We start from the raw sequence: 13,748 nt of genomic DNA, 5'->3' as shown, positions 1-13,748 counted from the left end.
GGATATGGTACGCAGGTCATGGTACACAGAAACCACAGTCAATCTGAACCACGCTGGCCACTGCTCAGACGCCATGACCGAAATTATATATAAACAAATAAATAAATATTAATATATAAATAAATCAACTCCTCCCATGCTCTTCTAGCCAAAGAAGCTGCATAAAGCAAGCAAGAAAGGCTACCAAGGTAAGCCCTTTGCAATTTCATACCCTTCCCAGAGTCCCTACACAGCTGCAAAGACATTCACAAGTAGTACACACATGATAATCCCAATGCTACACACCCCCCGTCAGAGCTGCCGGACCGGGTTCATCGCTTATTGGCAAACCATCAGTGACAGCACAGACAGAAATACATATCAATGAGGCTCCCAAGCATGCACCACGTGCAAACGCCAAAAGCAGTCAATATATAAATAATCAAGAAAGACCCACCCATATCTCTCACCTGTGACGATTCACCAACAAGTGATGAAACCGGTCCGGCAGCTGAGAGGGTGTGTAGCATTAGGATTCTCATGTGTGTACTACTTGTGAATGTCATTACAGCTGTGGAAGGACTCTGGGAAGGGTTTGAAACAACGAAGGGATTACCTTGTGTAGGCTTCCTTGATTGCTTTATGCAGCTTCTTCAGCTAAAAGAGCATTGAAGGAGTCGATATATTTATATAATCCTAGCCACATGGGTTTAATTGATTAAGTGAGAGCTGATTGGTTATTCCCTCCATTCACAGGTAAGAGATGTGGGTGGGTCTTTCTTATTATATATATATATATATATATATATATATATATATATATATATATATATATATATATATATATATATATATATATATACATATACACATACATACACACACATATAATCATTATAGGCGTAAATTGAAAAAAAAATGTTTAGGTGTATTGCTGTCGTGAGTGCCTAGTTTGTCGAAACTGTAAGAACACCTCATGTATGAAACACGAGTCCCTGTTGCACAAATTCTTCTATAAATAGTCTCAGCTTATGAATGACATCTCATATCCATTTAAAAATCTCAATTTCTGATGACAATGAACTATCTGTACTATCAATAACAAATCAACCATCATTGTGGATTTCATTATTATTAAATAAATTGTATTGTTTTGTTGTTTTAAATTGTAACAAGTAAATTTATCAAAATGAGAGGTAGTTTTTGGTTCCTGTCTCACCTACCTCGCCAAACCAGATTCGTACAAGAACTGCGGAACCTGTGTGGTTTTACCACTGCCCGTCTCACCGCACAACACCAGCATGGGGTTCTCCCGCACAGCCTCCATAATAACCTGCTCTTCCGCCACCACTGGGAGCAAGGCACGACTGGCCTGTACCCGACACAACCACATACGACAATCGCTCATGGAGCTACAACAGTCTTTCTGCAACTACAGGTGTTCTGAAAGTACTTTTGATGTGATGAATGAAAACAAACTAGCCATAGCATGCACTTTTCTGCAACTCAAATGGCTAGAGCCCCTGAGGGTTTGCCATTGCTGGGATAGGAATGCAGATATAAAGTATGAATCGATAGTCAGATTCTTCAATCCACATCACCTCTATCTCTGGTATCCGAAATATAGGCACAAACTGGGCTGGGGTCGATACAGTAGTCTCAGCCATTGGAGGAGCTCCAATAGTTGTGGTCTTTACTTTTACAGGAACTGTGGTGGTTTCTCCAACTCTTGCAGGAACCGCAACAACTTTAACAGTACCTTGATCATCTAAATCACAAGGTTGGAGGGTTCCCAAGTTGCTGCAATCTGGAGCACACAAAGCCGAGCAATAAAAAACAGAAAGAGCCATTTATACAGCTGCCAGAGTTGCACAGAAGACGTCCAAAATGATTTTCACATTTCTCATACACAATCTCCAAGAGTTATAGAATTCTAAATTTTGCACACTGCCCACACGCATCTTCAAATGTGTAGCTTAAAGGTCCCATGACACCCAAAATTACTGAAATTGCATATATATATATATATATATATACATATATATATATATATATATATATATATATATATATATATATATATATACATATATAGGAGTTTTTCATCGTGATTTCAGATCTGACAATGTTTTTTCACAATACTCGTTCTGTAAAATGTAAAATTAAAAAAAACAAACCTCTCCGGGAACGCCCCTAAAACTTCTGCCAAAATCTACTGAAACCCACATGACGTCAACTGCAGGACGACAAAGGCTGCACATAAATTACTCGGGGTGGTGGTCTACGTGATTCTATTGGCTTTCTGTGCGTTTCCACATTCGATTGGTCGACTCAATCGCTTCGTTCATTTCTGCTTTTAAAAAAAATCAAACATTTGGTTTTGAATAATGGATGACATGGACTTTGATTTGTCTGGTAGCGACAGTGAGTGTGAGAGAAATGAAGGATTTTGGTCTGAATCACATGCAGAATTGTTGGATAACGTAGTCGTGGGAGGTGAAGTTCAGGCAGTTGGAAATGAAATATGGCCTTACCAGTTCGATCCCGAAGCAGGACAAGCAGAGGAAAATGGCGATGAAATTCCCGGCGTTCATGATGATCAGGAGGACATCGAAGGAAGACTTGGCAATAACAACTGGTTAGACTAAATCCTATTCGTAATTCAATAATGTAAATTTGACTTGCATACTGCTCGATATCATAAACATTTTAGTGAGGTGATGTGACCAGCGCAACGGACATGTTGCACTGCGGCGAATGAATTGTAAGGCCAGCGCATGTCATCGGCCGTATCTCTCCGCGCATAAAACAAAGCAATCTCGCTGTCCGGATACGATGAAAACATGTGTGCAGAACACACCTTGTGACACAATTGTCTCGAGTAGTCCGATAAATCTGACGTTCTGTTGCATTTTTATTAATTTTATTCCTACTGTCATCATGTAGCGCCAGTAGAAAACAATGAAGAAAAGAGAATAATAAAAGAAAGCTACAGCACGTCAGATTTATCGGACTAGTCTAGACTCTAGAGTTGACAAGTAACTTGTATTAGCATGCACACAATGTACAAGTCAATGCGTAAGAGTCCCGAGGCTATGGGGCCTTGTAATAGGATAGATAAATTTGTCTTTCATAGTTGTGCCAACATATTTTACCCTGTTCATTTATTACAACATTTTGGTTTAATGTTAATGAATAGCAAGCCAATGGAAGCAGCACCTTCACTTTAGAATAAACCCATGTATGTCGAGTACAGCCATACCTGGCTTGCATGTATGTGGAATCATACCTATCCCAGCAGGCTGGTTTCAACAAACAATTCAACAAGCAGTCATAGACTGGTACTTACGAAATCGTCAACTTGACCTCTGACCTTGTCTAATAAAAGCTGTCTCTGGAGAAGGTAGCGACGCAAACCAGAAGTTTCTACGATGATTCTGTACCAAACCATCAAAAATCGTAACGTCGATCGAAGCAAAAATCTCCATTTCTCCACGCAACTATTTAATATTATTTTATCAAAGTCACAAAACCGTAATATTCGGCCATCCACCAACAATCTTTACATAATCCGACGGCTTAGCGAGTCAGGCATGCGACGATAACCTTTATTGGGATAAAAAATGATTTAAACACCATCTTTATCGAAAACACCGTCAACGCGCACACGGAAAACCATTACCTGACTCAACGCCACCTCTGCTCGAGCACGCTGCACCACGTGACGAGCCGTGACGCGGCGATTGAAATATTTTTTTATACAATCTTAAAACGTCTCCAAAACATCTGATTTTTACCAGAATTTTGACAACCGAGTTTTAAGCGATCGCAAAAACCAAAGACAAAATTAAAATCGAAGTTAAAACGAACTCGTAACGTTGAGCGAAGCAAAAATACTCCATTTCTCCACATGAATTTACGGAATTATGTTTGACCTCACTGTGACCTTGACCTTTGACCGATTTTGACCAAAATCTAATCAGCGCTAGCCATCACCCTCCTGAATCACGTGGTGTAATTTGACATTGGTAGCTTCTTCCGTTCTCGAGTTATCGTGCCTACAAACAAACACACAAACACACAAACAAGCAGTCATAGACTGGTACTTACGAAATCGTCAACTTGACCTCTGACCTTGTATAATAAAAGCTGTCTCTAGAGAAGGTAGCGACGCAAACCAGAAGTTTCTACGATGATTCTGTACCAAACCATCAAAAATCGAATGTTTTGGATGTTTGACCTCACTGTGACCTTGACCTTTGACCGATTTTGATCAAAATCTAATCAGCGCTAGCCATCACCCTCCTGAATCACGTGGTGTAATTTGACATTGGTAGCTTCTTCCGTTCTCGAGTTATCATTTTTTGGATGTTTGACCTCACTCTGTGACTTGACCTTTGACCGATTTTGACCAAAATCTAATCAGCACTTGCCATCAGCCTCCTGAATCACGTGGTGTAAATTGACATTGGTAGCTTCTTCCGTTCTCGAGTTATTTGTACCAATCCATCAAAAATCGAATATTTGACCTCACCGTGACCTTGACTTTTGACCGATTTTGACCAAAATCTAATCAGCATGAGCCATCACCCTCCTGAATCACGTGGTGTAATTTGACATTGGTAGCTTCTTCCATTCTCGAGTTATCGTGCCTACAAACAAACAAACAAACAAACAAACAGAAACGGAAGGCATCAATATACTTACGAAATCTTTAGATTTCGTAAGTAATAAGCTGCAAAATGTGGGTGCAGGTTTTTCACATTGTTTGATTTTAAAATTATCTCCTTGCACCTTGAAATGATGCAATATTAATCTTTAGTATTTTACTTGTATGTCCCTCTAAGTTTCTTTTTTAATGGAAAGGTTCAACAGTCACAGTTAATATTTTGTGGACATGGTATAGCCCTTTATTGTGCATACATGTATTGGATTTGTACACGACTACGACAAGGTAGTAAAGGGATAAATAATTGCCTCGTGATTGTTGTGCATACACGGCTCAGAAGCAGAATTTATTTTCCGCGAAACAATCACAGGAATTAAGACGATCAGTGAGATTGCAAACACATGTGCACAATGCATTTGTACGTACTTTATACGGCGCACGACATCGAGTCAATCCACTCTGTGCGAGTTTCTGCAGATGACGTGAAGGCTGCGGTTCACTGAAGTCAACTTTTTTAAGGGGCGGGGCATAGCAAGTTGTGAAAAGCACCAGAAATGTTCGAAATATTGGTTTAATTATCCCATTTTTGAGTTTAAAAAAGAAACATGGGCGATTTCTTCACGAGGAAGGTCAAGTTAATAAATAAATAACCAGAAAGTTTTGAGTGTCATGGGACCTTTAAGCAAGCCAATATCATTAATAAACAACTGCAATCATAATCACCATACTTGGTACAAAGATAAGGAGCTCCTTCTTCATGACATATGTAAAGATGTTGGAATTTCCACCTCCCCACACCAAAAAAAGTGTTTCATTTTGCTCTTTTTCAAAGGAGGTTCAAGCCAAAGAATCCAACAATAAGCTTCTCAACAAAGCAGAAGCAATTTTTCCTTGTGCCATATATAAGCACCAAGGATCATTGATGAAGGTGATGTTAGCTGACTTCTAAGAAGATGGAAGATGACCTCGGGCAAATTATAGAATGAATAGAGGAGAACGTTTGTGAAGCACAACATGTCGTCTTATGATAACATCTGTCGGTGAAGCGACGGTTACTTTTGCTAGTCTCTTTATAAAATAGAACAAAAGTTTAAAAAAAAAATTTCAAGCAATCAGTCAATCAAATTAACTTCGTGACAAAGCCCATTCCTGCTAATTGGAGCATCTTCTTCAAGGTAATGATCCACTGGCATCTTGTGGCACGTCAGACATTCCGAACCTTTTCACCCTTTGTACCCAACCTCAAATATGTTAATTTCTCACAATGTCAGTGTCTCATCTACATCATAAGCCTTGAAAAAAGTAATTAGGAATTAATCAATATTAGGAATTAGGAATTAATGTAATTAAAGTAATTAGGAATTAATGAAAAAAAATAGAAATTAGGAACAGGAGCACATACTTTCTGGGCTGATCATCTTTTCATCTGTCTTCTCCTCTTTGACCTCACGCTCATCGTCCTCTTCCAACTCATCGTCATCCTCATCTTCTTCTTCTTCCTCTTCCTCCTCGCTGTCCTCCGATTCAGAATACTGGGTATCCTGTTTCACTTCACTTTGCTCTTTTTCTGTAAACAAATTTCACAAGAATGGGAACCTTGGAGGCCCTTGTTAATATATTGCATGGTGAATAAGGACATGATACAAAGAAAATGCATAAGGATGTGAGGAGACTATTGATAAATTCACATGGAATATCAGATATTACTGGGATCCCAACATTCTGAGATATATGCTCAGTTGGGAATGCCAAATAGGCTAACCCCGGTTTTGAAAATATAGAGGAAAGAACTAGTCTTGCTGGTGAAGGCCAGCATTGATATGCATTGGTGAATTGGCAGAACAATAGATGAAACTAACAGATCGATTGAGGTATGTCAACCGCCATGGGATGCAGAGAGAAGCAGACTATATTTTTGTTCCCTCCAATTATGGGTGAGAGACGTGATTGGGTCTTGTTACCTCTGACACCGGAGGTGTACAGAGGTTATGTTTTCACCCGTCTGTATGTTTGTTTGTTTGTTTGTTTGTTTTGGCTAAGCAGGATATCTCAAAACGTTATGGACAGATTCGGACGAAACTTGATGGACAGGTTGGGAGTGTGAAAGGAGGGAATCGATTTAATTTTGGTGAAAATCCGGATCCAATCGTTTTTCAAGTGATTCTTCACCATTGAGAGATAAGTCCAAAAACAATATGCAGGATATAGCACGACATCACAAAAAGTTATGGACGGATGACAAAACTTCGTGGATGATTTGGAAAGAGGACAAGAACAAACTGATATGATTTTGGTGCAGGTTCGAATGCAGATCCGGCCTATCATTGGGCTACTAAACTTAAACTGTTCAGGCTGGCAGAGGTGCACGCTCCACTGAGTGCAGTTCTAGTTTCTTATTAACCTATATTGGCAATGCACGTTATACATGCTTGAGAGCCTCGGTGGTGCGCGTTTCTGTCTACGTTGTCCCTGATTACTCACCAATAAGTGGCTGAGGGGGCATGTAGCATTCGGATTCTCATGTATGTATGACTTGTGAATGTCTGCAGCTGCAGAGAAACCCAGGTAGGGATTGAAACAGTAAAGGGCTTACCTTGTATCGATTTTCTTGATTGCTTCGCACAGCTTTCTTTTGCTGAAAGAGCAAGGGAATTGATAACACGCATACACACACACACAGATCAGCGATAGCGTAGACAGGAATGCATACCAACACTGATGATTTGCCATTAAGTGATGAAACCGGTCCGGTAGCTGAGGGGGAGTGTAGCATTGGGATTCTCATGTGTGTACTATGTGTGAACGTCTTTATAGTTGATAAGGAACTCTGGGAAGGGTTCGAAACAGCATAGCACTTACCTTGTGTAGGTCTTCTTGGGTTGATTTATGCAGCTTCTTTGGCTGGAGGAGTGGGGGAGGGGTCAATTATTTATATAATTCTAACCACCTGGGTGTTGTCGATTATGTGAGAGCTGATTGGCTCTTCCCTCCATTCACAGGTGAGAGATGTGGGTGGGTCTTTATTTATATATTGACTGCTTTTGACGTTTGCACATGGTGCATGCTTGGGAGCCTCGTTGGTATGCATTCCTGTCTACACTATCGCAACCACTTGTCAGATTGAGACAAAATTTTCACCAGAGGTGTGACTACTCATGTAGAATGTTTTAATGATAATGATGTCATAGGACACCTAAATAGAGGAATTGTGTGACAGCTACCCTTCACAAAAGCATAACACAATCCACTAGCATTTAACTGCAAGTATTTGCAGAAGAGCTCTAGATTCACAGAATGCATCACAAAAAATTTCACGAGTGAAACTGCAGCAAAGTCACCGAGGCCGGAAAGGAATGTGAAGGGAAAAAAAAATCATGGTTTTCCACAATTACATCACAGCAAGAGCCCTGCCATAGAGAGATTTGTATGTGAAGACATGCCTTAAGCAATTGCTGCACATTCTAAAAAGTTTCCATAAAATACTTTTTTGCAATTCATGAAGAAAAATATTTTACTAAAAATGATGACACATTGTTATCTGAACTTAAGAAGTCCATCTGGCGATAAAGGTAATGAGCCAGTACAGCTGAACCAGAACCAGAAGCATCATTCTCAAACTCACTCGTTCTTTTTGATCGCTGTGCTGGCTTGTCTTTTCCGCGAACTCCATTGATATGCTTTTCCACCACTATTCTGGGGAAATAAATAAATAAATAATCAAGATTTCAACCACAATATTTTCCACAAGCTCAAACCAAAGTGCTTTGTTTTTACTGACAGGATGCAAGTGGTGCCACTTTTATTGGCAACATTATATATGCCCATTTAAAGTTTCCAAAAGAGTTATCTACGAAGTGTACAATGGCAGCATCTGTAGGCTCGACTTAGTGGGAAAAATAATTGTGTTCTTTATTTTATTCAAAATTCGAAAACGACATTAATTCAACAAAAAAAAATAAGTCGAGTTTCTTCATGTCATTCTACAATGCCAGTCCAGATAGTCTACAGTTATGCACATCTACCTCTGTCTGAGCCATTCAGCTTGAGTTTGAATTCAGACCCAGTTATAAACTGCCACCCTGATATTTCACAGTTAGAGTGATTCATCAATGCGCGTGCCGTCCCTCGGATGGACGTCAAACTGGGCGTCTCGTCTCCGAGCAATAGTTGGTGGACATTAAAGATCTCACGGTGTCCTTTGCGAAGAGTAAGTGAGTTATCCATGGCACCCTCAACAAATGGATTTGTATGAATGGATGGTGCCAGTACACTGTCCTTTTCCCTCCCCCTACCCATATCACTATGTTCCTGTAAAAACAAGATTGTACACATTACATTAGAGGGAGGGGGGGGGGGTAGTTAAGAAAAAATTGAGAATTCAAGAGAAGAGAGGAAATAAGGGATGGTCGGAAAAGTCTGGTATGATTGGAAGGGGAGAGGGTGATCATGGGGGGAGAGAAAGGAAGAGAATGTACAGGAACAGAGTAAAATAACAATGATGGAGGACTCAAAGATTCCACTATTTTTCAGTGCATAATGCAGATGGCTCAAATATATTGATCATATCACAATTCATTATCTAATTTTTCCATTTATTTCTCTACTTGAGCAAAAAACGTGGGTGGCACATGACACTGCTTGTGGGCAGCCATAAAATCTGAATACCATCTAAATTCCAAGAAGCAACACATTGGCAATGAGTGTCAAGAGGTCAAGCAGCATTCACCTGCAATGATCACTCAGGGCCCCGTTTTTAACGTTTCTCCAATGCATCTGAAGGTATTTCAGTTTGTGACATTTAACTGCTCCAGATCATGTGACTGGAAGATTTTTTTTCCAAAGGTCTATCAGACACAATCATCTACCCTTCATGCCGCACTATCTGGACACCAACCAAAAATGGCAGCATGTCGCTCAGTTTTGTCACAGCCATTGGTTGTCATCCAATCAAACTTTATCTTTCAAACTACCATCCGATAAATCCACTTTTTTCAAATCTTCCTTCCCACTTAACTCACTCAGGCAGTTTGGTTCGAGTCTGCACTGAACCAAGACTCGATGTCGAATGCAGCAACTGGAACTCTTCAGGCGGAATTTGACAGGATGCCAGCTTCTCCAGCAACTTCACCCTCTGGGACACAAGCAATATAGGTTGGGTGTGTGACAAATACAACCCAGGAGTAACCAAAATAACAATTCACAACTATGAAACAATTTAGGACACCAGGTTCATTCATATTGCTGGAGGTCAACATGTGAAATGGGAGACTTTTCCCCCCCAAAAAATCGATGTTTTAAAGTACAAAATAACCCTCAATGTGTTGTGAATGACAAATTTACAAAACTGAATAAATTGTATATATATATATATATATATATATATATATATACATATATATATACATATATATATACATATATATATACATATATATATACATATATATATATACATATATATATATACATATATATATATATATATATATATACATATACATATATATATATATATATATATATATACATATATATATATATATATATATATATATATATATATATATATATATATATACATATATATATATATATATATACAGTGGGGAGAACAAGTATTTGATACACTGCCGATTTTGCAGGTTTTCCCACTTACAAAGCACGTAGAGGTCTGTAATTTTTATCAGAGGTACACTTCAACTGTGAAAGACGGAATCTAAAACAAAAATCCTGAAAATCACATTGTATGATTTTTAAATAATTAATTTGCATTTTATTGCATGAAATAAGTATTTGATACATCAGAAAAACAGAACTTAATATTTGGTACAGAAACCTTTGTTTGCAATTACAGAGATCAGACGTTTCCTGTAGTTCTTAACCAGGTTTGCACAGACTGCAGCAGGGATTTTGGCCCACTCCTCCATACAGATCTTCTCCAGATCCTTCAGGTTTCGGGGCTGTCGCTGGGCAACACAGATTTCAGCTCCCTCCAAAGATTTTCTATTGGGTTCAGGTCTGGAGACTGGCTATGCCACTCCAGGACCTTGAGATGCTTCTTACGGAGCCACTCCTTAGTTGCCCTGGCTGTGTGTTTCGGGTCATTGGCATGCTGGAAGACCCAGCCACGCCCCATCTTCAATGCTCTTGTTGAGGGAAGGAGGTTGTTGGCCAAGATCTCGCGATACATGGCCCCATCCATCCTCCCCTCAATACGGTGCAGTCGTCCTGTCCCCTTTGCAGAAAAGCATCCCCAAAGAATGACGTTTCCACCTCCATGCTTCACGGTTGGGATGGTGTTCTTGGGGTTGTACTCATCCTTATTCTTCCTCCAAACACGGCGAGTGGAGTTCAAACCAAAAAGCATAATTTTGGTCTCATCAGACCACATGACCTTCTCCCATTCCTCCTCTGGATCATCCAGATGGTCATTGGCAAACTTCAGACGGGCCTGGAAATGCGCTGGCTTGAGCAGAGGGACCTTGCGTGCGCTGCAGGATTTTAATCCATGACGGCGTAGTGTGTTACTTATGGTTTTCTTTGATACTGTGGTCCCAGCTCTCTTCAGGTCATTGACCAGGTCCTGCCGTGTAGTTATGGGCTGATCCCTCACCTTTCTCATGATCATTGAGGCTCCACGAGGTGAGATCTTGCATGGAGCCCCAGACCGAGGGAGATTGACTGTTTTCTTGTACTTCTTCCATTTTCTAATAATTGCGCCAACAGTTGTTGCCTTCTCACCAAGCTGTTTGCCTATTGTCCTGTAGCCCATCCCAGCCTTGTGCAAGTCTACAATTTTGTCCCTGATGTCCTTAGACAGCTCTCTGGTCTTGCCCATTGTGGAGAGGTTGGAGTCTGATTGATTGAGTGTGGACAGCTGTCTTTTATGCAGATAAAGAGTTCAAACAGGTGCAGTTAATACAGGTAATGAGTGGAGAATGGGAGGGCTTCTTCAAAGACAAAACTAACAGATCTGTGAGAGCCGGAATTCTTACTGGTTGGTAGGTCATCAAATACTTATTTCATGCAATAAAATGCAAATTAATTATTTTAAAATCATACCATGTGATTTTCAGGATTTTTGTTTTAGATTCCGTCTTTCACAGTTGAAGTGTACCTTTGATAAAAATTACAGACCTCTACGTGCTTTGTAAGTGGGAAAACCTGCAAAATTGGCAGTGTATCAAATACTTGTTCTCCCCACTGTATATATATATATATATATATATATATCTTCTTCTTCTTCTTTCGGCTGCTCCCGTTAAGGGTCGCCACAGCGGATCATCCGCATGATCCGCATAGTGATTTGGCACATGTTTTACGCCGGATGCCCTTCCTGACGCAACCCTGGTCGCCTCTTACGACATAGGGATATGGTACACCTATTTTAACCGGGGTATACACCGGCCCAGTATACTGGTACTCATTTCGCCGACCTCGGAAGGATGACAGGCTGAGTCAACCCCCTGCTGTATTAATTCAGTGGCCCAACGGGGTTTGAACTCAGGACCTTTTGGATCCCAAGCCGCTGCCCTCACCACTGCGCCAACACACCAGGCTATATATATATATATATATATATATATATATATATATATATATATATATATATATATATATATATATATACATACATAGTTATTTAAATCAAAACTACTCCATATGTAGAATAGTCGACATGATTACATGACAACATTTGTGGAACCAGAAACCAATAATTGCTTCTGCCACTGAAGGTGGACAGAGGTTATGTATCTACCCATTTGTTACTTGTGAAATTGAAGCTATTGGTTGGTCTCGTCTATGATTGTGTTTGACTGTCTGTCTGTCAATTGCCTACAGGTCATAATTTTAAACCAATCTTCACAAAACTTAATAAAATGGTAGAGTTGGTCATAAAGAAGAAGCCTATTGATTGAGGTCAAAAGGTCAACATTGGCCAATAGTCAACAACTTTGTCAAATTTTTTAAATCATCAATTTTCATCCAATTGATTTCAAACTTGTAAAAAAGTTCACTGAATTAAACCACCAATTATTTTTGAGATCAAATTTGTTTCAGGAATTTCGCAAGTATCGTGCTCTGCACGATGTCTTTCTTGTTTGTTTGTCTGTCTGTTTGTATGTGCGCAGGATATCTGAAAAAGTTAGTCGTATTTGGACTTCGTAGACAGGTTGGGTGTGTGAAAAGAACTAATCAATATGATTTTGGTGAAGATTTGGATCCAGATCTGGATCCGTCAGAGAGTATTTCAATTTTTTAAGTGCATCTTCACCATTGAGAGATTGGGCGAAAAACAATATACCGTAAAACCCAAAGTTTCACAGATTCACAATCCACAAAACCAAGTCATTCACGGGATGGTATATACTAGTGCGGGCCCATACGTGCGTGCCCGTACGTGCGTGGCCGTAAATGCAAAAAAAAATTATAAAAGAAGAATTGTGACGTCAATCGTGACATCATAGCACCATGTACTGTCATTGGTTTGGTAAATAAATGGCCATAACTTGTGAACCACTTATCCGATTAATATCAAACCTTGAAAAGGCACATCCACAGGGCCCCAGCAATATAGCTTGCAAGTTTCAATTAGATCGGGTGAGTGGTTGTCGAGAAACAGCGGTCGCAGACACACACACACACACACATACACACACACACACAGCTGGAATTATAGATAGACTAGTACGTGCCCGTAAAAAAAAAAAAAAAATAATAATAATAAATAAATAAACCACACAGGCAGTTTCTTCGCTCTCACGTGCCCGTACGTGCGTGACCCGGAAGTTCGATATTATTTGCAGTTACGATTATTCGCAATTTATTTTTAATACCCAATTAATTATTCAATTAGCGCCAACGTATTTTACCTTTTCGCAATGTCGTGGCAAGGAAAAACAAAAAGGGAAGAGAAGAGAGAGAAAAAATTTACTTCCTGGTTCAGAGCATACCAGCACTCTGATGTTCCTGAAATTTATACACCGTCTAATATGAAAACGATCATAACTTGGGCCATTGTGTTTATCTATAAATGAGCAAAAGAAATCGAGAAATTATTAGAATACACAAAGTCATCACTCTCCGGAAGCCCGTACGT

General features: G+C 39.6%; 1 protein-coding gene across 4 annotated transcripts in view; it reads right to left on the bottom strand.

Annotated features, from left to right (window-relative positions):
- DHX37 (DEAH-box helicase 37) overlaps window positions 1-13,748 on the bottom strand; it is a 94,091-nt gene that overhangs the window by 67,734 nt on the left and 12,609 nt on the right. For all 4 annotated transcript variants that reach the window (XM_085859821.1, XM_085859822.1, XM_085859823.1 and 1 more), the window contains exons 4-9: window positions 9,667-9,779; window positions 8,271-8,341; window positions 7,242-7,283; window positions 6,051-6,215; window positions 1,581-1,786; window positions 1,203-1,351 (exon numbers count right to left, since the gene is read on the bottom strand). In XM_085859821.1, the coding sequence (XP_085715947.1) occupies window positions 1,203-1,351; window positions 1,581-1,786; window positions 6,051-6,215; window positions 7,242-7,283; window positions 8,271-8,341; window positions 9,667-9,779 (746 nt within the window). The remainder of the gene's footprint in view (window positions 1-1,202; window positions 1,352-1,580; window positions 1,787-6,050; window positions 6,216-7,241; window positions 7,284-8,270; window positions 8,342-9,666; window positions 9,780-13,748) is intronic.

Source organism: Eptatretus burgeri, chromosome 16 (genome assembly GCF_056783735.1).
Source record: "Eptatretus burgeri isolate ZD-2024b chromosome 16, Ebu_testis_v1, whole genome shotgun sequence".
NCBI classification, from domain to species: Eukaryota; Metazoa; Chordata; class Myxini; order Myxiniformes; family Myxinidae; genus Eptatretus; species Eptatretus burgeri.
This window is presented reverse-complemented; position numbering and strand designations above follow the sequence as displayed.